This window comes from Muscardinus avellanarius (assembly GCF_963383645.1).
Source record: "Muscardinus avellanarius genome assembly, chromosome: 21".
NCBI classification, from domain to species: domain Eukaryota; kingdom Metazoa; phylum Chordata; class Mammalia; order Rodentia; family Gliridae; genus Muscardinus; species Muscardinus avellanarius.
In genome coordinates this window covers 8,612,688-8,636,489 of record NC_137807.1, presented here as the reverse complement: position 1 = coordinate 8,636,489, position 23,802 = coordinate 8,612,688, and the positions used below count along the sequence as shown (strand labels likewise).

Here is a 23,802-nt window from a genome sequence, read left to right as displayed (position 1 = left end):
GCCTGCGCAGAATGCAAGCACTAAGGCCCGCCTCTTAGGGATGCGACTTCCTTGTGTGCTGTGATTGGACACGCCTAGTTCCGGGGCGTGACCCGAGTCACGTGATTCTGTTCCGGCTCTCCAAAGATGGCGGCGCCCAGGGTGGCAGCGTGAAAGGCGCTGTTGGGAGACGCTGTCCGAGCTTGCTGGAATCGAAACACTGGGGACCTTGCGCTATGTCTCGACTGATCGTGAAAAATCTCCCAAATGGGGTGAGTGAAGAACCATGTCTTTGGACCTGGACAGTGGGGTCAGCGGGGAAGAGGTGGCTGGAGAAAATAGGGGTTTTTCACTCTGGGGGAGAACTCTGGGAGGATCTGGAAACCGAAGCCCGTTGCTCGCTGGGCAAGGGGCTAGCGGCTGCTCAAGGTTTCCAACTCCAAACCCCATTACCTGTTTTCCCGGCGCCGCCAGCCGCTGCCTGCTGCCCAAACCCCCGCTCCCACATCTTTCTCGTTCCATCACGTTTTTGTTGCTGTTGTTGGCCCGCGACTGGGTCAACACTGTACTCTCGGTGGCTCTCCCTCCCGAGAGTCCGGATATTACCCTGAAGACCTGCGTTCCATTTTTCACTCCTTTCCAGTGCTGAGTAGATATAAAGGGCTTTAAACCTTTGTATCCCAGCCACAATATTCCGCTGCACTGGAGCCCAGCACATAGCCTGGCGCTTGATAGGCTTTCAATAATACATGCTTGGTAAATGAGCGAAGAACAGCAGACCCAGGTGTGCTGGGGCAGGCTTGTAATCCCAGGACAGAGACCAGAAGGGAGGGTTGCAGACTCCAGGACAGCCGCGCCAACTTAGGGAGGGCGTCAGCATACTTAGAACTTGTTTCAGTTAGAAATAAAATAGGGCTGGGGGTGTAGCTTGGAGGGAGAATGCCATTGAGTTCAATCTCCAATATAAAACACACACACAAAGAAAAGAAATAGATGCGTGCATCGTGTATGTGGTGCTAGATGCAGGATACAGCAAACTGGAGTAAGCCATCCTTCCCATTTCGCTGTAGTTTTCTTGGGTACAGAGCTTCTACACCACTGGTGTGGCCAGGAAGCTCAGGCCCCAAATACAAAGTGAACCTTGTGGATGCTGTGAGAAAGTCTTTAATCTTCTGGACTCTATCTCTGGGTTTCTATTTCCCTAGAAAGAGCATGTAAAAGCCATTTCTGTTTTATTGTTATTTTCTGATTTCTTTAAAAAAGAAATGTGCCCGGTGGAGGGACCTACACCACATGATTAAAAAAAAAATTAAAACAGTATAGTAGTATATAAAGTAAATGAGACGCATAGTCTTTTCCTTCATCCTGTTCTCCCATCTCTCTTTGGGAGGAAGCATCTTGAAGTAGATTTATTTATTTATTTTATTTTGTGATACTGGAGATGGAACCCAGGGGCATTTTATCTATGAGCTACACCTCCAGCCTTATTTTTTTTTATTATTATTCTTTATTTTGAAATAGGGTCTCACTAATTTGCGGAGCGCCTCACTAAGTAGCTGAGGCTGGCCATGAACCTGTGATCCTCCTGTCTCAGCCTCCCAAATACCAGGATTATAAGCGTGCGCCACCACGCCCGGCTGTAGTTTGATTTTAAAGGACTCCCCATTAAGCTTCTCCATGTGCCCAAAGAGTTTTCTTGCTCCTCTAATTTATTTATGAATAAATCAATTACTATGAAAAATAAGGAACTTATATCATCTGTGCCTCCCCTCCATTGTCTGTGGTATTGTTTTCAATTTTTCGTCCTTTACCCTAAATAGTATACTTTCTGTGTGTGTGTCTCGGCGTGTGTAGGTGTGTGTGGCACTGGGGATTGAACCCAGGGGCATTCTACATCCAAACTGCACTCCCTGCCCTTCTTAATTTTTTTTGTTTTGTTTTGTTTTTTTAAACAGGGTCTGAAAGTCTCACTAAGTAGCTGAGGCTGAACTCAAACCTGGGATCCCGTGATCTCAACCTCCCAAGTCCTGGGTGTACAGCTGTGCCCCACGATGCCCAGCTAAATAGCAAACTTGTAAAACACGATTATTAATACTTTCCGCGTACTTTTAAAATTCCGTTCTTATGATCCACCTGCTTTATACAGTGTCTCTGAATGTGTGTCTCTCTCTGTTGAACGAGAATGCTTGCGCGGCTCTTCTTCCTTTCCAAAACTTCCAGTCTCTGCTGGCCCTTCGAAGTGTGGCCGCCTCTTTCCACTGTTCGTCCTGTTTCGGGAATGAAAGAATTAATAACAGGAGCATCCACAGTAGTAGCCAGCCCGTGGAGAGCTGACTGTGGGAGGCGCTGCCAGGCGAAGGAAGCAAGGAGCGGCAAGGTCAAGTGGTTTGCCTGTGCCGTGCGCAGCTGGCAATTCGTACATTGAGTCGAGACGTTTCTAGAATTTGCATTTCCAACCACTACAGCTGCCGTCTTTGTTAGCATGACTGCTTGTCCTTGTCGTCGTCGTAGTCGTCGTCGTTGTCGTCGTCCTCCTCCTCCTCCTCCTCCTCCTCCTCCTCCTCCTCCTCCTCCTCCTCTTCTTCTTCTTCTTCTTCTTCTTCTTCTTCTTCTTCTTCTTCTTCTTTTTCTTCTCCAGCAGAGCAGTTTCTAGAATTTGCATTTCCAACCACTACAGCTGCCGTCTTTGTTAGCATGACTGCTTGTCCTTGTCGTCGTCCTCCTCCTCCTCCTCCTCCTCCTCCTCCTCCTCCCCTCCTCCTCCTCCTCCTCCTCCTCCTCCTCCTCCTCCTCCTCCTCCTCCTCCTTCTTCTTCTTCTTCTTCTTCTTCTTCTTCTTCTTCTTCTTCTTCTTCTTCTTTTCCAGCAGAGCAGCATTGAGTAGTGAGTGTGGTGTTGCTGACACCGTAAACAAAGGTAGACGGACTTGGTCCCTAGGTTTGCTTTTTTTTTTTTTTTTTTTTTTTGTGGTACTGGGGATTGAACCCAGGGGTATTTCATCTCCAGCCTCATCTTCTTTTGAAACGCGGTCTCACGAAGTTGCTGAGGCTGGCCTCAAACCTCTGATCCTCCTGTCTCAGCCTCTCAAGTACTGGGATGACAGGCGTGCATCGCCATGCGTGGCTGGTCCCTGCTCTTTGGAGCTTGCAGAGTAGCAGACACCAGATCAAGGTGGAGGGGTTGAAGTACGCACGAGGTGTGTGGGGGTGCAGAGGGTCTGGTTCCCTGGCCCGTGTGAGGGGTCAGGGGATGCTTCCTGTGGGAGTGGTGCTTACCCTGAGAACGAGGAGTTAGAAAGCCACCCAGGAGTTTTTGGCAGAGGAACGATGGGTCAGACTTGGTTCAGGTCTCCCTCTGCAATGAGAACTTTTCTACATCTGAGCCAAGTTGCAGCTCTGTACTCTGTAAACCCTGGGCCGATCACATATCCTCTAAGGATTCCATTTCATCTCTATAAACATGTATACAGATTCCTAGCTAGACAGGGTGGAGCGTACCTGCGATCTCAGGACTTCTTAGGAGGCTGAAACAGGAAGATCGCAGGTTGGAGGACAGCCTCTGCAACTTAGAAAGGCTCTCGGCAACCTAGGACGCCCCTGCTTCAAAACAAAAACCAAAAAGGCTGGGGATGTAGCTTAGAGGTAGAATGACCCTGAGTTCTTTCCCCGGTACCCACCTCACCCCTCCAAACAAGTTTCTAACTCAGGGATTGGGAAATTTGGATGAGATCAGAGCTATTAAGAAGCTGCCTTAGAAAATTTCTTCCAGCTAGGCGCTAACACCTTTAGGTTCCTGTATTTTAAGACTTTTTGGTTGTGGGACCCTAACTGCCCCTCAACCCCGCTACCACATGCGCACATCTCTCCATCTCTGGAAAATTCACAAGTTACAGAGGTAGCCTGGTTATAAAGATGGTGGGAAGCCAGGCTCCGGTTCCACAAAGTATAAATTATAATATCAGCATGACAGTTGGCCATCGCCTCCCTAACAAATTGCCACAGACCTGGTGGTTTAAACAGTACAAATTGATTCTTCGAGTTTTGAAGGTTGGAAGTCTTAAAGTCAGGTTTTGGCAGGACTGCTAGCCTCCCGGGAGCTCCGGGCGAGAGCCTGAGCCTTCGTCTTTTCCGCTGTTAGAGGCTCCCATCTCCCCTGGGCTCGCAGGCACGCCTGCGTCTCCAGTCTTCAAAGCTATCAGAGTAGCATCTGCCGGTTTCTCTCCTTTATTTCCATCATTGCATCTTCTCAGACTCTAACCTGCCTTCCTCCCTCTTCCAAGGACCCTTGTGTGGATAATCCAGGGTGAGCGCCCCAGCTCCGGATACTCAATCACGTCTGTGAAATCCTTTTTGCCACATACTAGAGGGTGACCGCGTGTTTCGGGGATTAGGATGTGGACGTCACTTGAAGGCTCTGTTCTCCTCTCTACCATGTAGCAAGCATTTCTGTAACCTACCCTGTTCACCCATCCATTTACCCTGAGCAGCCTGTATCAGGTATCGGCTCTGTAGCCGCCACAATAGTGATTTTATAATCGATCTCATCTTCGACAGGAAGATGTCATTGCTCAGGGGTCAGAGCTGGGGTTTGGCCTACCTAGCAGAGCACACGGCGCCACCTCCTCGTCTCAGTCACCCCAGAGAGTCCCGGGGCCTCGGCCCCTCTGTTCTGAGGCTGCGTGGCTCCTCCCCATGGCCCGCCTTGTGTTGTAGATGAAGCAGGAGCGATTCCGACAGCTGTTCTCCGCCTTCGGCACGCTGACCGACTGCAGCCTCAAGTTCACCAAGGATGGCAAGTTCCGCAAGTTCGGCTTCATCGGCTTCAAGTCTGAGGAAGAGGCGCAGGCCGCCCTGAATCATTTCAACAGGAGCTTCATTGACACGTCCCGGATCACGGTGAGCCCGCCCCGCCCCGCCCCGGCCGTCTGGAGGGATGCGCGGGGCTCGGGTTGCTGAGGCCTTAGGCCTACCTCACGGGCCCACACGCCTCTGTGCGCAGAAGACCCACTCCAGATCTTGGTAAAGTGTGTTCTGGGTCCGCCCACGGGGTTTCTGAGCCCCGGGGATGGTCATGTCTCAAGCTGGCCGGTGGGGCTGTGCTCCTGGTTTGCACTCTGAGAACCGCAGGGCGTCATTCATTTGCCCGCCCATCGGCAAGTGCCCAGGGAGCTTCACCAGGCCTGCCAATCTAGAGGAGAAAGCTGCTGCCCGGCCTCTGTCCTCGCCCAGCCCACTGCCAGCTGGCAGCAGAGCGCCGACTCACACAAGTCGTGGCCGAGGCCGCGAGCACAGGGCGCCTTGGGGGAACTGAGGCCCCGCCCTGGCCAGGAGGTGTCAGGAGAGCTGTGGTGAAGGAGGCCCCATCCAGGCCACTCGTGTGCTTGATAAAACATCTGGGGCACTTTACTGAGCAGGAAGAGAGCAACAGCAGACAAGTATATACCGCGGGGTCCCACGTCCACACGGCCACGCGCTGTGGGGTGACGTATGCGTGCAGCGCCAGGTGCGAGGGTTTTCACCACGATGGTGAGAGAGGAAAGTTCCTCTCCCTGGCTGTTACACACTGGAGTAATCTCCTTGTAACTTTCATTGTACTCTTTTCTGTTTGAATTTTGTACCGTGATCACCTGTCATTATTACAGAAACTGCTCTTTTGAAAGTCCGCGCTACAGGCGTGTATCTAGGCGGCAGTCTCTCTCCTTGGGGACAGTGGTTGGCTGATGGGGTCAGCTGGAGTGGTTTGTGGTAGGCGCTTCCCCCTTGGGGCCCCACCAGGTCCAGCCCCCCCCCCAGAGGTCACTTCCGAGCAGGGTTAGGGCTGGAGAGGTCCTCAGCTTGGGCTGAATGCTCACCATAGTGCTAAGCCCCAGGGGCACCCCGCTTTCCTGTTCCCTGGGAGTTGTTCTCAGTGCAGCCGAGCTTGCCTGGCGGTGACGTGGTGATCCTGTGGCCATCACGTGGCACTGAGCCCTGGCCTGGCCAAGCACGTGCTGCCCCCAGCACACCCTCTGTTGTGGCTGGTTTAAAGTGCTAGCTCCTGGGTCCCAGTCTCCACTGTCACTTACGACCTGGGTCCCGGGGGTATGCCACTTCACGCTGCTGCTTCAGTTCCCTGGCACGGGTGGCAGCAGCACCCACACCCACCGCCCAGCACTACAGAGCTCCAGCACTGGTCCTTGCAGGGCATTTAAGACAGCGTCAGGACCAGCCAGCATCGCAGCTTCAGGGTGGGGAGGTGCCCATATCTCCCACTGACTCAAGTCAGCGGCAGCCTCCCGCCCATCTGTGAAGCCCATGCTGCCAGGCGCTGGGGGCAGCACCTTCAGGGCCGCTGGGCAGCAGGTATAATCCGCCCCCTTTTTTCCCTGCAGGTGGAGTTCTGCAAGTCCTTTGGGGACCCCACAAAGCCCCGCGCCTGGAGCAAGCATGCCCAGAAGCCAAGCCAGCCCACGCAGCCTGCCCAGGACCCCGCTCCCCCGGAGACCAAGAAAGTATGCAGAGGCCGCGTGCCCAGTGTTGCAGGGCAGGGAGGCCCCGCTCCGGGAGGGAAGTGAGGCCTCTCTTGGAAGGTTCCCGAAGGCGGGCCACCCAGAGCAGAGCAAGTCCGTCTCCCCTCCCCTTCCTTCCACTTGCGTAGCCTCTCCATCTGTGCCTTCTGCTTTTAGGACGACAACAAGACGAAGACGGAGCTGTGTGAGCTGGAGAAGGTGAGTCAGTCCTGCTGCACCGGCGGAGGGCGGGGAGCGGACCTGGGAGATGCTCCCCCTTGAAGTCAGGAAGGCTGAGCCCTGCCTGAACCTTCTCTCCCTTCTCCTCCCCACGTCCCTGGTGCCTGGCTTCAACATCTCCAGCTGAAGGAAGATACTGAGTTCCAGGAGTTCCTGTCGGTTCACCAGAGGCGGACGCAGGTGGCCACCTGGGCAAACGATGCCCTGGACACCGAGCCCCCGAAAGGGTCGAGCAAGCCAGCCAGTGACTACCTGAACTTCGACTCCGACTCCGACTCGGGGCAGGAGAGCGAGGGCGAGGGCGCTGAGCAGGAGTCGGAAGGTAAAGCGCGTTCATGGTGCTGCCGCTACCGGCCAACGGGTGCTGGCGCTCCTGTGCCTGTCGCTAGGGCTGGGGCCAGGGAGACACTGCCCGGGAGCTGCTCTAGTGGGGAAATTAGCCCACCTGCAGGGACAGCTGCCCTGACCCGTCCTGGTCACTTGATCAGCTAGTAAGTCAACTAGTGTTAATTGAGCACGTGTGTGCGCCAGGCGCAGCTTGAGGCCTCGAGGACACAGGAGTCAGCAGGAGATGGTGCATCAGCCGGGTGTGGTGGCGCACACCTGCAGTCCCAGTGACCTGGGAGGCTGAGGCAGGAGAATTGCAGGCAGGTTCAAGGCTACGCTCGGAAATTTAGCGACGCCCTATTTAAAATAAATAAAATTGAGCCCAGTGTGGTGGCGCACGCTTGTGATCCCCGTGCTTGGGAGGTGGAGACAGGAGGATCGCGCAGGTTCGAAGCCAGCCTCACTGGCCTAAGAGACCCTGTTTCCAAATAAAGTATAAAATAGGTCTAGGAATGTAACCCAGAGGTAGAAGGGTTCCATCCCCATTACCACCAAATAAATTAATTAATTTAATTAAATTGGGCTGGGGGTGTAGCTCCGAGGTAGAATACCCCCTGTGTTTGATTCCCAGCTCGGAGGTAGAATGCCCTTGAGTTCAATCCCCAGTACGAAAAAAAAAAAGTTACAGCTGTTCCTCCTGTGGGCTGAAACTGGTAGATGTTAATCTGCTGAACGATAGTAACCACTTACATATATATGTATATGCATATACGTACATGTGCGTATACATACACATCTTGATGTATATGTTATATGTATATGTGTGCATTATATAGGTGAAAACATATTGTGTATCTAAATATATCCAATAAGTTTTTTTGTTTGTTTGTTTGTTTTTATGGTCCTGGGAATAGAATCCAGGAGCATTCTACTTACAAGCTACATCCCCAGCCCTACTTTTTATTTTTTTTTTGAAACAGGGTCTCACTGAGTTGCAAAGGGCCTCACTAAGGCTGTCCACGAACCGTGATCCTCCTGTCTCAGCCTCCCAAATGCTAGGATTACAAGCGTGCGCCACCACATCTGGCTTAATAAATTTGTTTTTAAAAAGATTAGACAAAGGTGAGCACAGACATGGGGGTTTGGGGATGGCCAGGCCGGAGATGGCTGGGGGTGTAGCTTGGAAGTAGAATGCTCCTGGTGTAGCTTGGCACAGACCCGGCGCTCACCTGGTTTGCTGGCAGGGGACCTCACCTCCCTGCTTTTCCAGAGGAGCAGGGCCTGGAACCGAGGGCCGCCGTGCAGAAGGGGCTGTCGGACATGGAGTACCTGAAGTCCAAAATGGTGAAGGCAGAGCTGTCTTCAGAGGAGGAGGAAGGCGAGGAGGAGGCCGGGAATTGTGACGAAGACAGCGGGACAGAGGAGGCCCCAGCCCAGCAGGGGGCGGAGCGCGGGGGCCCTGGCCCTGAGCAAGGCGCCCCGCCGGGGAGCGCCCCCATGCAGGAGGCCCGGAGAGCCAAGGTGCGCCATGCGGGGGGAGGGGGGCGCACTACTGTCTTGGGGGCCTCCCTAGGGTTGTAAAAGAGAGGCAGACATAGCTCTGCTGGCCCCAAGGCCTGCTGCCAAGCCCGGGCTGCCCTCGCTTGCTGTGTAGACTGCTCCTAACCAGGAGGGGTGCCTGCCTTTCCGAGTTGAGGGCTGTAACTGAGGCTGCGGGTGGCTCAGACTTTTACTTAGTAACTAGTAGGCAGGTGAATGGGCCTTCATCGGCAATAGAAAGCGCGACCGATGGGCACTGCCCACGTGCTAGGTGACGTGTCTGCGCATCCTGGGATCTCAGCCCGTTCTGTGGGGCATTGCACAGGGGAGGAAACCGAGGCCCAGAGGGGAGCGACTTGCCCGCGGCCGTGGCTGCCCAGTGAAGGGGTCAGGACTCTGGCCCGGGTCTTCTGGGCATGAAGCTGAGATTGTAAAGGCGGATGCAACCTGGGAGGCCGGACGCGTCCCGTGGGTCCCTTCCCAGCTTCTCCTGACGCCCTTCACCTGCACCGAGAGGAGGGGGCGTCAGCCTCCTCTTTCTTCTGCCCCTTTCACTTTCTGCCCCTTCCAGTTACCATTTCCTCTCTGGGGAAACCTCAGGGTTAGGGGTTCAAGTCCCAGCTCTGACCCTTAGTCACCGCCCGGCCTCGGGGAGCTTTGGCCGCACAGGTGAGCATCCTCCCCGCACACGCCGTTCCTCCCCGCGCTGGTCCCTGCGGCCAGTTCCCGAACCCACGTGTGTAAGCGTGCACTGGGATGGGCGCGTTCCGACAGGAGGCCGGCCCTGGTGCTGCAGTCCCCCCAGGGCGGGGCATTACCATCCCTGCACGTTTCTACAGCAGGACCACTTGGGCTGCACGGATAGGTATGCTGGTGCGCTTTGGCTTAGGCTTCGCTGGGAAGCGAGTTCCAGCAGGGCAGGGTTTGGCACCAAAGGATTTGCCCCGAGCTATTTGGGTTCCAGAATTATAGGAAAAGATCCTGGACCCAGAATCCCCAAGGAATTAAAGATTTAGCAGGACACTGGTACCTGCAAAGCGCCTTGGGAAATGTTTGACCTGAATCAATGGTACCAGGTGTCCCTGGGCCTCGGGCTCCTCCCCGCGCCCTCGGGCCCTACTCGTAGCCATCATGATGTGGCAGCTGCCCCTCCAGCCTCTGGCCAGGCTGTCAGACAGGGCAGGCTCAGAGACTCACCTTTAATGTAGGGCGGACACCTCCCCCCGCACTGAGGTGCTGTGCTCAGCTCCTGCCGTGACAGCGCCGGAAGCTCGAGGCACACACTTACCCTTGGTCTTTGTAATCCCTCAGACAGAGAAACCAGCAAACCAGAAGGAGCCCACCCCCCCACACACCGTGAAGCTGCGGGGAGCCCCGTTCAATGTCACAGAGGTACGTGTGTGCTGAGCAGGAGCCCAGGAGACGCGGGCAGGGATGTCGGCATCAGCTGAAGGCACTGGGCCCCCGTGGCTGCAGTAACACCTTGGTATCCTCACGCCAAGGAAGGGGGCAGCCGGGGCCTTCCCTGACGCTGCAGCAGGGGCGGGCACTCTCGAGGAGGGCGGGGCCCTGAGGCACTTTCCGTGTGGTCCTGGGGATGCTCCACCCCGCTCTCAGGGCGCCCTCACAGCCTGCCGCGAGCATCATCACTGTGTTTTCTTTTGTTTTTGTGGGACTGACAACTGAACGGAGTCTCGCTAAGTTGCCGAGGGGCTCGCTGAGTGGCCAAGCCTGATCTCAAACCTATATTCCTCCTGTTTCAGCCTCTCGATATTGGGATTGCAGGCGGGTGCCATCTCACCCAACTCATTGCTGTGTTTTAATAAAACTTTCTTCCCTCGGGAGGCTGAGACCAGAGGATCGCAGTTCGAGGACAGGCTCAGCTACTTAGTAAGGCCTTCCACAACTTAGTGAGACCCTGTTTCCAAATAAAATAGAAAATAGGTCTGGGAGTATAGCCCGGAAGTAGAAAGCCTCTGGGTTCCACCCCTGTACCACAAAAAATAAATAAATAAATAAATAATATTAGAGGAAAAAAGTCAAAACATCACCTTAAAATGGAGATGATGATGTTAATATTTTGTTTGTGTGTGTCTGTTTGATACTGGGGACTGAACTTGGGGCTGGGGCATTCTACCTCTGAGCTCTGTCTTTCCCCAGCTTTTATTATTATTATTATTTTTTGTTCTGAAACAAGGGCTTGCTGAGTTGCTGAGGGGCTCCCCACGTTACTAAAGTCATCCTTGGACCTGCTATCCTCCTGTCTCAGTCTCCTATGTACTGGGATTGCAGGTATGTGCCACCACAACTGGCACGTTACTATTTGGTATTAACATTGTTTGTTTGTTCTCCAGTTATTTTTTATTTTTTTCCTAGGATATTTTATGACAGAGAAAAGATGTGTCAGAGGAAAGAGATGGCTGGACGTGGTGGCACATACTTGTAATCCCATTACTTTGGGAGGCTGAGACAAGAGGATTGCACTTTCTTTTTCTTTTTTTTTTTTTTGCAGGTCTGGGGATGGAACCCAGGGGCATTCTACCTCCAACCTACACCCCCAGCCCTATTTTTTATTCTTTATTTTGAAACAGGGTCTCACTGAGTTGCAGAGGGCCTCACGAAGTAGTTGAGACTGTCCGCGAACCGCGATCCTCCTGTCTCAGCCTCCCGAATGCTGGGATTACAAGTGTACGTCACCACGCCCGGCTGAGGATCGCACTTTCAAAGCCAGCCACGGCAACTTAGCAAGACCCTGTTTCCAAATAAGAAAAAATAAATAAATCAGGCCGGAGGTGTAGGTCAGGGGTATAGTGGCCCAGTACCAAAAAAAAAAAATAAGTAGATAAGTAAATAAATAAGTAAATAAATGGGAAGAGAGGAACCGTAGAAGTTGTGTGTCATCCCTTCTGATACAAACATCTGCTCCATGTCCCTTGACTGGGTTGCACTTATACTAGTAGGTTGATGAAGGGGAAATGAAAATAAGATGGTTGATGGGGGAAAAAAAACCCTTTTCCCTTTCTTACAGAAAAACGTCATGGAATTCCTGGCCCCCCTGAAACCAGTGGCCATTCGAATAGTGAGGAACGCCCACGGGAACAAAACAGGTGAGGTCTGGGCTTCCAGGGGCCAGAGGGAGGCGCGGGTGCAGGTGTGCCCGCCGTCCGGGGGGACGTTTCAGAGGATCCCGGTTCTCCTCTCTCTGGAATCCTCAGCTGTGTGGATGTGCTTACACTGGTCCAGACACAGGCCCGCCCCTCGCCCGTGCCTCTGGCGGCCTGGTTTAGAGTGTCAGCGTGTTCGCCGTGCCTCCTCCCTGCCTCCTCGCCCCTGCCTCTGTTTATCCAGCAGCCTCCCTTGTTATGTGGAGCTGGAGGCCAGGGCTTCTAGGTCTGCGGGCCCAAGCCCATGGGCCGCGCTGCTGACAGTGCCCTTGTTTGGAGCGTCTGGCGTTGCTGCGTCTACCCGGGTTTCCACTCTGGGCGGGCAGCTCCCCTCCCCTGGCCTTGGAGTCCTGGATCGGGGGAGCCTGGCTAGAAGGAAGTGGAGCCGGGGGTGTAGCCAGCCAGGCCTAGAGACTGCGGGAGGCCAGCGGCCAAATAGTCACATCTCAGAGTCATGCTAAGGCCCTGTGGCCACAGGGACTCCGGACACTACAGGGGTTCCGGGGGGTCCTCTGCAGGAAGAGGCCACCGGGGCAGAGTGTTGAGCCCCGTCTGGGCTGGCACCCAAGGGATAAAATTTAGCTCGAGGATGCAGGCTGACCTGGTCCCCTTCCTGCATCAGCCTTACTCTCCCTGGCTCCCTTCCAAGCTCTCGTGGCCCACTTCTTAGGACAGTCCATCCAGGCAACCTTCCTTCAGCCAGAGTGAGTGAGTGGGCAGAAGCCCTGCCCGGGTTCAAAGCCCGGCTCAGCCACTGTGCGCCCTGAGGCGGGTGAAGACCCGGCCGTGGCTGTCTCACAGCGGGTGGACCCGCTGGGGTCACGGGGCCGGGGGTGCCATTAGAGCCGTGCTGAGCCCGCGCACTCTGCAGCGCTGGTTTGTGGCGCTGCCCCTAGTTCTTGCCCTTGGTCCTCGACAGCTGGGGGCAGGAAGGCACCGGGCTGAGCGCCACCTTGGAGGCCCCGGGGCCAGGAGAGCCAGCCAGCTGCCCTCTGCTTGGGAGGCGGGAGCTTTGCGTCCTGGTGGGCTGGTGGAGGAAGGGGGAGTGGATAGGAGGCTGTTGGCTGTGTAGACGAGGTGCCTGTGTGTCGGGTGGGGCAGGGAGCCGTCAGTCTGCAGAGCTTTGTAGCAAAGGCGGGACCCAGGGGAGCTGGGTCATGTCACAGCATTGCCGTCAGGCCGTGAGTCCTAGTCACGCCACCAGACGCTTCAGAGGGAGCACTGCTGCCTCGGAGGGCTGAGGCCTCCTGTGGTCAGGAAGAGACGCCTCACCTGCTTATTCCTGGGCTAGGCGTAGCCTCAGGACGTCCAGGGAGGGTGGTTGCAGAGCCACCCCCGGGCACCGAGCCAGGTCACAGCACCGCTACCACGCGCTGCTTCTGCAGAGGACCCGGCCGGGTAGGAGAGGCCGGGAGGAAGGCAGGGAGGCCTGCGTCTCTGTCGCCGGGGGCTGAGCACCCTAGCAGTCCATCCTGGCCAGCTGGGGCGGGAGAGCACGTGCGCCTTGGAGGTTTGGCCAGGACCAGGTTCCCCAGTCTCTGCCCTCGTGTGACGCGGTGTCCTGACCGAGTGCCTATGGGGCTCTCAGGGTACATCTTTGTGGACCTCAGCAGTGAAGAGGAGGTGAAGAAGGCCCTCAAGTGCAACCGGGAGTACATGGGTAAGGAGGCGCGGGGGCGGCGCGGGCGCGTTGGTGACCTTGGGGCTTCCGCGGCCTCTGCCGAGCAGCAAGGGCCCCCCATGTTGGGAGGACCTGATCGCTGACCCGTCCCCAGCATGGAGGGTCATCTGGATTCATTCGCGGATCCTTGTGGGGACGGGAGTCCCTGGGAGTCCTGTTAGCAGGCCGGGCAGACAGGGTTTGCTGCACACCTGCAGTGGGGGCAGAGGGTGGGAGTCCTGTTAGCAGGCCGGGCAGACAGGGTTTGCTGCACACCTGCAGCGGAGGCAGAGGGCGGGAGTCCTGTTAGCAGGCCGGGCAGACAGGGTTTGCTGCACACCTGCAGCGGGGGCAGAGGGTGGGCGACAGGTGAAGTGTCCATCAGCCTGAGACGGAGCAGGCAGCAGGGCCAGAGAACGGGCCGCAGAGTTCAGAGCAGGCGTCGCTGTGGGCCGGGGCACAGCAGGCTGCCTGGGGTCGAAGCCGGACTGGCAGGGGGAGCGCAATTCCATGGGCTCAGGCTGCTGCCCCACTACCAGTGCACAGCATGGGTGCCGCCATCGCCCACCTTGGCCGGGCCCTCTGGAAGGCAGCAGAGAAGGGCGTGAACATGGCAGGAGCTTCTGGGTATCTCCTGGCTCCCCGGAACCGTGATGCCTCTCCTGCAGGCGGGCGCTACATCGAGGTGTTCAGGGAGAAACAGGTGCCTGCAGCCAAGGGACTCCCGAAGAGTAGCGCCAAACCCTGGAAAGGCCGGACGCTGGGGGAGAACGAGGAGGAGGAGGACCTGGCCGACTCCGGGAGGCTCTTTGTACGCAACCTGCCCTACACCAGCACCGAGGAAGACCTGGAGAAGCTCTTCTCCGCGTACGGTAGGGCACGGAGCCGGCAGGCCAGGTCAGCCCCGGCTGCTCTGCCAGCTCCCGGCCACGGGCGATGACGCTGCCTGTGTCTCCGGTGCATCTGTGAATCGGGGCTCCATTCCCGGGCGCATGCGCAGTCCATGGCGGAGGCGGGATGGACCCAGGGATGGCGGATGACACCCTGGGCCTGAGGCTGGCTTCATGCCTGGCGCTGGCCAAGGTCTTTCCTGGGCCGAGTGCCCACGGCTGACCCAGAGCCGCCGCCCAGAATCCTTCCCTGGAGAGTGCCCAGCAGCCTTCCCGCCCTGACTTCAGAACTTGTCCCGTCCTCAGGGCCCCTGTCCGAGCTCCATTACCCCATCGACAGCCTGACCAAGAAGCCCAAGGGCTTTGCCTTCGTCACCTTCATGTTTCCCGAGCACGCCGTGAAGGCCTACGCGGAGGTGGACGGCCAGGTGTTCCAGGTGAGAGCTGGGGCTGCGGGGCCACGGCCGCGCTCCCAGGGGTCGGGAGGGGCCGGTGTACGTGTGTGTGTGTGTGTGTGTGTGCGCGCGCGTGCCAGGGGTCGGGAGCGGCCGGGGTGTGTGTGTGTGTGTGTGTGTGTGTGTGTGTGTGTGTACCGCCGTGTCTACGCTGTGGGTCTGAGACCCCCGCGCCCTGCCAAGCCGTTGCCCCCTTAACTAAGAAGGCCTGCAGCGGGGTCTGCTCCGGCCCGCGCTCATCTGTGGCACTTAGGCCTGGCATCGTGGTCTCTGAAATTCTGCCTGTTGAGTGACTAAACACGCCGTTCACCGCCAGAAATGCCCCCTGGACAGGGGAGTACACGAGAGGGGCGTTTGCCACGCGCACCGCATGGCCAAGAGTTCCCAGCGCCCTCGGTCTCCCTCGGGGCCTCAGTCCCTTCTCTCTGTTTGTTCCTGACTCGGTGATCTTGTGGTCACCGAGCCGGACCGAGTCCCCTCCAACTGGGAGCTCTGGCCTCGCCCACCTGTGCAGGGACAGCACGGGGCGCGGGTCGGGGGGCTCGGGTGCCGCAGAGGCTGCCGGGGAGGGACAAGGTTCCCTTGCACAGCCGTGCCGGCGGCCCCTCCCCAGGGTCAGGGGGACCGAGGGGAGCCTCGCGGCCATTCTGCCTGGCGGCCCCGTCCCCAAGTGGGTTTCAGCACTGAGTCCGACCTGCCCATGACAGAGCTGAGGTCAGGAGGGCACGGCTGTGTTTACTAGCCCCCCGCCCGCCCCCGAGTGGGTTTCAGCACTGAGTCCAACCTGCCTGTGACGAGCTGAGGTCAGGGGGCACGGCTGTGTTTACTAGCCCCCCCCCCCCCCCCCAGGGCAGGATGCTCCACGTGTTGCCCTCCACCATCAAGAAGGAAGCCAGTGAGGACACCGACACCCCCGGGTCATCATACAAGAAGAAGAAGGAGGCCCAGGACAAAGCCAACAGCTCCAGGTGCTCGTCATCCCCTGGCCTCTGGGCGCTCCACTTCTGAACTCTACCCCCAGCCCAGTATTACTTCTTACTGGAAACAAGGTCTCACTGAGTAGCTGAGGCTGGCCTCCAACCTGCAATCCTCTTGTCTCAGGCCTCCCAAGTCCTGGGATTACACAAGTGTACCACCTGCCCGGCTTGCCTGGGATCCTTTTGGTTCATGGCCTTATCCAGCCTCAATGTCCTCATGCAGAGCGGGGAGGGCCATCCTAGTGCCCTTCTTCTACAGTGTCGGAAGGGTTGGAAGAGTGAGCGTGTGTGGGGCGCTGGCTCCTGGCACACGGTCCCTAGGTAATCGTCAGTCTCGTTGGCTTTGGGCCGTCTGTTCTTAGCCCGTGATCGGTAGGTTGGAGCAGGCCTAGGCAGGGAAGCCGGAATCCCGCTTATCACAGGTTTTGCATCTGTAGAAGAGTCCCCGCTCATTGACACGTGACCCCTGTGCTTCCCCTCTCAGCTCTCACAACTGGAACACGCTGTTCATGGGCCCGAACGCCGTGGCCGACGCCATCGCACAAAAGTACAACGCTACCAAGGGCCAAGTGTTCGACCACGTGAGTGAGCGGGCGTGTGTGTGTGCGTGTGTGTGTGTGTGTGCGTGTGTGTGTGCGTGTGTGTGTGCGTGTGTGTGTGTGTGTGTGTGGTGTATAATTTTTGCATACTTTGTATCTCAAATGCACTTGTCTAACCTTGAACAGGCTGCATTAAGGGCAAAACCAGAAGTGTGTTGTCGGCCAGTTGGCAAAGGAGGTCCGCTGGTGTCTCCGCTGGCCCTCCCTTGTCGCCCTCTGCCTTCCTCCACCGGCCGGGGGGAAGTGTTAGCAGGTCAGGGTTATGTTAGAAAGAAGGCCAGCCACACCTGTGGGTGTGCACGCCCTACTGGCCACATGTTATGGGTGTATTATTGGTACTGGGGCTTGAACCCAAGGACATTCTAAGTCTAAGCTATACCCTATGCCTTATCTTATTTACTTATTTTATTTTTATTTATTTTTGTGGTACTGGGGATTGAACCCAGGGGAATTCTACCTCCAACTTACATCCCAGCCCTATTTTTTATTCTTTATTTTGAAACAAGGTCTCACTAAGGGACAGATGACCTCACTGAATCGCAGAGGCTGGCCGCAAACCTGGATCCTTCTGTCTCAGCCTCCCAAGTACTGGGATTACAGGCGTGCGCCACCATGCACAGCCCCCCCCCCAAGTGGTATAGTTTTCTTTTTATACTTTTATTGTTTGTGGTCTCACATTATAATATAGTTTATAGATTTGATTTTTCAAATTGGAACAAAGTCCTGCTAAGTTGCTAAGGTCTTGCAAAGTTTCTGAGGCTGTCCTCAAACTCGTAATCCTCCTGTCTCAGCCTCCCAAGCCGTGTGCCACCAAGCTAGCTTGGTGACCACATTTTATTCTATTATTTTTGTGTGTGTGGTATTGTGGTGGAACCTAGGGCTTTTCTACCTCCGGGCTACACTCCCAGACCTGTTTTATATTTTATTTGGAAACAGGGTCTCACCAAGTTGTGAGAGCCTCACTAAGTTGCTGAGGCTGGCTTCGAACCTGCGCCATCCTCCTGTCTCAGCCTCCTAAGCGCAGGGATTACAAGCGTGCGCCACCATGCCCGGCCTAATGGCCACATTTTAAAAAAGCAAAAAGAAACAGGCAAAAGTAATAAGGTACTTAATATAGACATAATAATGTCATTTGAACATGTGCACAATATTTAAAATTTGCAAGATGTGGGTCTTTTTTCTTGGTTTTCTTATGAAACGCGGTGTATACGTTACACCTGGCGCTCCATCGGCCTGCCTGGGCCGTGTCTCAGGCACGCAGTGGCTTCAGAGGCCTCGACCTGGTTACTGGGGAGGGCTACAGCGACTCGGCCACGAGTCCTCCGAGCGCCAGGAGCTCGGCATTGCCCAGGACAGAAAGCGTCCAGCTTGCCAAGTGCTTGTGGTGGAAGAAGACCCTGATGAGCCATCAGCGTGGACGTGGGGAACCCTGGGGGGTGGAGGACAGCCAGGGAGGCTGGTCAGCCAGCGGACGCATAGCGGAAACCGCGTGGAGCAGGGGCTCTGGGGACGGGGCCATCAGAGGAAAGGCGAGCAGGCAGAGGCCGCAGGGGAGCAGCAGGCTCATCTTGAAGGACCAGCAAAGAGGCCGGATGGATGGGGCGGGAGGTCACGATGGGTTTGCGGGGCCGGGGCTGGAGGGAGCACACGGGGTCCTGAGTTTACAGCTTAGACGTGGAAAGCCAGAGCCTCGGGGCCCCATCCCAGTGTGGGCAGGCGAGGGCGCTGGCTGTGTCCATTTCGCTCTCGGCTGTTGGCTCAGGAGGGCTCTGGTCAGCCGCCCCTTCCTTTCCTCCATCCACAGGAGACCAAGGGCAGCGTGGCCGTGCGCGTGGCCCTGGGGGAGACCCAGCTGGTGCAGGAAGTGCGGCAGTTCCTCATCGACAACGGGGTCAGCCTGGACTCGTTCAGCCAGGTGGGTCTACTCCCCCGCCCTGCTCCCGCCAGCGGCCGCCGCAGGGGAGGCCGGGAAGGAGAGCTGAAGCCACATTTTGTCGGAAACCTAGAGGCCTTGCTTCTCAGAGTTGCCCGCCCGAGGGACAGGGACGCAGCAGCCTCTGCGTAGAGTGGGCCGCTCGGGGGACGTGAGCGCCTTGAAATCGTGGACTCGGCGGGGGTGCCTGGGAGGCCCAGCCCGGGGCTGTGGCCGCCACTGCTGGGATCTGCATGGCTCAGAAGGGGATTTACCCTCTGGGGTCTTACATGGAGCCCTGGGCCCTCGCGCCCGCAGAGCTCTCCTCACCCGCGGAGCCACACGTGGTGTGCTGCGAGGGCGGCCTGGGGGGCCTGCCTGCTGAGTGTCAGCTCACTGAGGTCCCAGCTAAGCGCCTTGGCTCAGGGCTGGCTCGGGCTGAGGCCCCTCTTGTCGCCTCCTGCAGGCCGCGGCAGAGCGGAGCAAGACCGTGATCCTGGTCAAGAACCTCCCGGCCGGCACCCTGGCGGCCGAGCTGCAGGAGGCCTTCGGCCGCTTCGGCAGTCTGGGCCGCGTGCTGCTGCCCGAAGGGGGCGTCACCGCCATCGTGGAGTTCCTGGAGCCCCTGGAGGCCCGCAAGGCCTTTCGACACCTGGCCTACTCCAAGGTAGGGAGGGCGAGAGTGCACTGGGTCCGGGGTATCACACGAGCTGGTGCGCCCACGGTCTAGGCCTGGGCCCGCACGTCGGAGCTCAGCCTAAACTCTGCCGTCTCTGTCGTGATCCTGGTCCACGGAGAACCACCATCTTCCCCAAGGAACCTCCCAGAGTGCGCCTTGCTTTCTTGTCCTCTGGCCTTTCTCGACCTTCTTTTCCTGCCTGAAGTTGACCTGGTGTTCTGGGTCCATGATAAGCTCATGTCAGTCCTTTATGCGGGGCTGTTTCCTCATTCTTGGTTAGAAAAAAAAATGACACCAGTGTATTAGTTTTCTCAAGCTGCTATAACAAATTACCTTCAACATGGTGGCTTGAAACAACAAGGCAGGCTGGGATCCCAGAACTAGGGAAGCGAAGACAGGAGGATAGCAGGTCCAAGACCAGCCTCAGTAACCTAGTAAGACCTCAGCACCCTAGCGAGCCTGTTTCAAACTGAGGCCCCGGACCAGAAGGCACGCAACTAGAAAGTGTCTCACTCCCAAGTGTGTCTTTCTTGGGGAGTGTGTCTTTCTTGAACATGATTCGCTCCTGTGGCCGGGTATTTGAGATCCAAAAGGAACCAAAATGGATGTGAGTGGACAAGGCCCCGCCAGCCTGCTCCACGGCACCCAGGTCCCTTCTACAGGGACCTGAGCCTCTTTAAAAAGATCTGTGTGGCCAGGCATGGTGGCGCACGCCTGTACTTGAGAGGCTGAGACGAGAGGATCACAGGTTTGAGGACAGCCTCAGCAAGTAGCGGGACTCATTGACCTGGTGAGACCCCATTTCCAAATAGGAGATAAAATTGGGCTGGGGGGGGGGGTATGGCTCAAAGGTAGAATGCCTCTGAATTCAATCCTCAGTACCACAAAAATAAGCAAACAAATAAAAAGGTCTTGTGCGTGTGTATATGCCTAGGGCCCCTGAATGTACCCCGTGGAGTGCTCCCTGTCCCCAGCTGCGCTTACACCACTGAGTCCGCCTTCTCAAGTCATAATCTGACCAGAGCGCACACAGGGCACCTTGGATCCACGTGTCCATGGTGACGAAGGCCTGGGCCCCTCCCTCGTCCCCAGCACATGGGTCTGGGCTGCGCTCCTCCCTCTGGCTCCCGTCCCTGGCGAGCACTGGTCCTCTGACCCTCAGGCTCATCCGCAAATGGGACCCAGCCCCTCCCCGCTGGTCCTGAGGCAGGAGCCACAACCTCTGCCCCCACCCCCTGCAGTTCCACCACGTCCCCCTGTACCTGGAGTGGGCTCCGATCGGCGTCTTCTCCAGTGCAGCCCCTCAGAAGAAAGCGCCCCAAGATGCACCCGTGGGACCTGCAGCAGGGGAGGAGGAGCCGGAAACCGGTAAGAGTAGAGTCCGATGGGGATGCCGGGGGCGGGGGAGTGGGGAGAGTGAGGGCTGTACAACCTCATGCATGGGCCACTGGTGGAGGGGGTCCTTGTGCATCCACAGAGCAGTGGCCTCCGTCTCAAGCTGACTCGCACAGCACGCCATCTTTAAAACAAGCAGAGCGCTCAACTGTGGGCATTTGGTAGCAGCTTTTTAGTTGGTAGTTACAGGTTATGGGGAAGAAAATCTAGACTTGCCGGATGTTCAGAACAGGGCAAATGAAAACAGCCTTGTTTCGTGGGTGGCCTGTAGAGTTGGTCTCGGGCTGGGGATGTAGCTCGGTAGTGGAGCGCTTGCCTAGCACATGTCCAAGGCCCTAGATTCTATCCCCAGCATCGCAAAAGAAAGAAAGGCCCATGAGTGTCTGCAGGATGGCGCGCCGCTGTCCCGTGGCTACAGAGGCAGGTCAGCAAAGAGCGGTGGTGTCCCCAGGCCCCTCGCTAGTGGCGCGCAGTTGAGCTTTGGGCAGGGCGGCTCTTCCGTGTCCAGATTATTGTGCAAGGTGTGTCTTTGAACACCCCTGGACTTCCCTCTGACTGTCAGGAGTGTCGTGTTATGTGTGGACTCTTGAGTCCTCCCCCGCAGCCCCACACGCCCCCTAGGGGCCGGGCAGCCTCCCACGGAGAACCACGAAGTCTCGGGGCCACGACCATCTTACAATCAGAGGTCCTCAGGACAGTTTGAGAACCGTGGTAGGTTGTTTATGCAGATATTAAGTTTTCACCCATTAGTAATGGTTCCTACACACACACACACACACACACACACACACACACACACACACTCGGGTTACCAATTGCTTTAGTTTATGAAAATAAGGATCGTTTTTAAGATGGAGAAGTTTGTCAGCCATTTCCATTATCTCATATACTAAAACAAATACATGTTACAACAAATGACGGAGAGGGCGCAGAGGCCGTTGGGTGTCAGATTTCCATTTGTCTTTCACCTCCTGGGGCCTCGCTGAACGTCGTCGTCAGTGCCGGCATTTGGGCGTGCTGATCGGGCAGCCTCGCTCTAGCCGGGAAGCAGGATTCTCCAGCCCGTCTCTCTTTCGTGTCCAGGAGCACCCTCGGTCCCTGGGCCCACCATGGCTGGTTGGTATAAGCCTCCCGGAGGCCCTCCCCCCCCTTTGAGTTAGCTCTGACCGCATCTGACTAGGATTCCTTTCAAACCTGCTTGCGGTCCCACCCAAACCTCTTCTGTGGTCCTGCTTAGTTCTTTTTTGTTGTTGGTTTTTTTTTTTTTTTTGTATGTTAATTTTATTTATTTATTTATTTATTTTTAAATAAATTTTATTGGTGCATAGTAGTCATACTTCTTAATAGGATAAAAAAAAAACCCTTGAGATATACTTGCACACATACCCAATCGGCCCTTACCCAATCCCCAACCCCTGCCCTCCCCTCCCTCCTTCCCGAGCTTGGCTTCCTGATTGACTTTGATATGTTTGCTTAAGTACATCATGTGCTTTACAGAGTTCCCCTGTCCCCCCTCCCATCCCCTCAGGTATGTCACCTTCATTGCTCCTCTGTAGGATTCTTCTTCATCTAGAGCTCCTCCTGTTACCCACTTCTCCCTAGTTTTTACACATTAGGGAAAGCATCTGCTTAATTATTTTTTATGACATTTCACTGCAAATGCCATAATTTTGTTCTCCTTTATGGCTGGGCAAATTCCACTGTGTACACATCCCAGAGTTTTGTGATCCACTCATCTGCTGAAGGGTATCTTGGCTGGTTCACAGTTTGGCCATGGTGAACTGTGCAGCTGTGGACATGGTCGCTCACGCATTAGTTTGGTATTTGGTTTTCATTCTTCTTGGTAGACACCAGAGGTGGTGTTGCTGGGCCAGAGGGTAAGTTCGTTTTCCTTCTTCTGAGGATCTTCCATACTGTTTTCTAAAGTGATTGCATTAATTTTTTTTTTTTTTTTTTGGTGTTCAATTCCAACTTTTTTTTACTTTGTTTTTTTTATTTTTTAATACATTTACTTACTTATTTTCAGAAAAAATCTATCCTAACCTGAAATATGAACTCTAAACACCCAAAACAATCTCGCAAAAGAACAGAGCTAGAAGATGTACAATTTCTGATTTCAAACTTTATAAAGTAACAATAATCGAAACAGTGTAGTACTGCTATAAAGGCAGAGATATAAACCAGTGGAGTAAAATAAAAAGCCTAGAAATAAATTCTTCCATATATGGTCAAGTTATTTTTGACAAGGTTTCCAAGAACATTTGGTGAAGGAAATAATCTTTTCTCTAAATATTGTTGAAAAATAACAATTACATGAAAAGGCATAAAATTGGACCCTTACCTAACACCATATACAAATATTAACTCAAAATACATAAAAGACCTAAATGTAAATCTTAAGACTATAAACTTCTAGAAGAAAACCTGGGTCATAAAACTTCACAACATTGAAATTGGCAGTGATTTCTTAGATATGATTCCAAAGGCACAGGCAACAAAAGAATAAATAAACTTCTTAAAAAATAAAAAATATTGTACATCTAAAGACAATGCAAACAGAATTAAAAGACTGATAGAATGGGATAAAATATTTCCAAATGCTATATCTGAAGGTATATTAATATTCCAAATAGAAATCCTAAAAATTAGCAACAATAAAAGCAAACAATACAATTTAGAAATAGGTAAAAGACTAAAATAGGTAATCTCCAAACATTTTTATATGACCAATAAACACATGAATGTCACTCATTATCATAATATAACTAATCATTAAGGAAATACAAATAAAAACTATAGTGAAATACTACTGCACACTTGTTAGGATGGCTACTTAACATGAATTACCTTGCTCCAGCCCTTTACCTTGAGTTTGTTACTATCTTTACTTGTAAAGTGTGTTTCTTGTAAGCAGCAGGTGGATGGATTCTGGTTTTTAATCCATTTTGCCACTTTATGTCTTTTTATTGGGGAATTGAGGCCATTAACATTCAGTGTGATTATTGAGAGATAACTTTTAATTCCTAACATGTTAAGATTTTATTTCTGTTTGAAATACTGTTTATTCTTCTTTGCTTAGTTGTCTACTGGATTGAAAATCTTGTTTCTCTGGTTCTGCTGTGTATTACCCATTTCTTCTTTGTAGTTAATCTCTTTGAGTATTTTCTCTAGCGCTGGTTTTGAAGCCATACATTCCTTCAGTTTCTGTTTGTCATGGAAACTTATTTCCCCATCTAATTTGATAGAAAGTTTTGCTGGGTAGGAAATTTTGGCTGGAAGTTGTTTTCTTTCAGAGTTTGGAATATGTTACTCCAAGCCCTTCTGGCTCTCATGACTTGGTTTGGGAAGTCTGGAGTGATTCTAATTGGTTTGCCTCTGAATGTCACTTGGCCCTTTGTTTTTGTTGCTTTTAAGATTCTCTGCTTGGCTTCCACATTGGTCATTTTGACAGTTATGTGGCATGGGGAACCTTTTCTCTGATCCTGTCTAAAGGGAGTTCT

The 23,802-nt window shown here is 54.5% G+C and overlaps 1 protein-coding gene across 2 annotated transcripts in view; it reads left to right on the top strand.

Annotated features, from left to right (window-relative positions):
• Positions 1 to 215: 215 nt before the first annotated feature.
• The window catches only part of RBM19 (RNA binding motif protein 19), a gene marked incomplete at both ends in the record, with an annotated part of 98,766 nt that continues 75,179 nt past the window's right edge, over positions 216 to 23,802 (top strand). Inside the window, 16 exons of one of the 2 annotated variants that reach the window (XM_080717611.1) lie at positions 216 to 251; positions 4,691 to 4,873; positions 6,349 to 6,468; positions 6,646 to 6,684; positions 6,829 to 7,027; positions 8,303 to 8,553; positions 9,883 to 9,963; positions 11,600 to 11,678; positions 13,324 to 13,395; positions 14,064 to 14,267; positions 14,592 to 14,722; positions 15,590 to 15,708; positions 16,202 to 16,298; positions 18,121 to 18,231; positions 18,695 to 18,895; positions 20,149 to 20,275. In XM_080717611.1, the coding sequence (XP_080573737.1) occupies positions 216 to 251; positions 4,691 to 4,873; positions 6,349 to 6,468; positions 6,646 to 6,684; positions 6,829 to 7,027; positions 8,303 to 8,553; positions 9,883 to 9,963; positions 11,600 to 11,678; positions 13,324 to 13,395; positions 14,064 to 14,267; positions 14,592 to 14,722; positions 15,590 to 15,708; positions 16,202 to 16,298; positions 18,121 to 18,231; positions 18,695 to 18,895; positions 20,149 to 20,275 (2,050 nt within the window). Of the gene's footprint in view, positions 252 to 4,690; positions 4,874 to 6,348; positions 6,469 to 6,642; positions 6,685 to 6,828; positions 7,028 to 8,302; positions 8,554 to 9,882; positions 9,964 to 11,599; positions 11,679 to 13,323; positions 13,396 to 14,063; positions 14,268 to 14,591; positions 14,723 to 15,589; positions 15,709 to 16,201; positions 16,299 to 18,120; positions 18,232 to 18,694; positions 18,896 to 20,148; positions 20,276 to 23,802 lie in introns of both variants that reach the window. The other variant, XM_080717610.1, reaches the window with a different exon arrangement.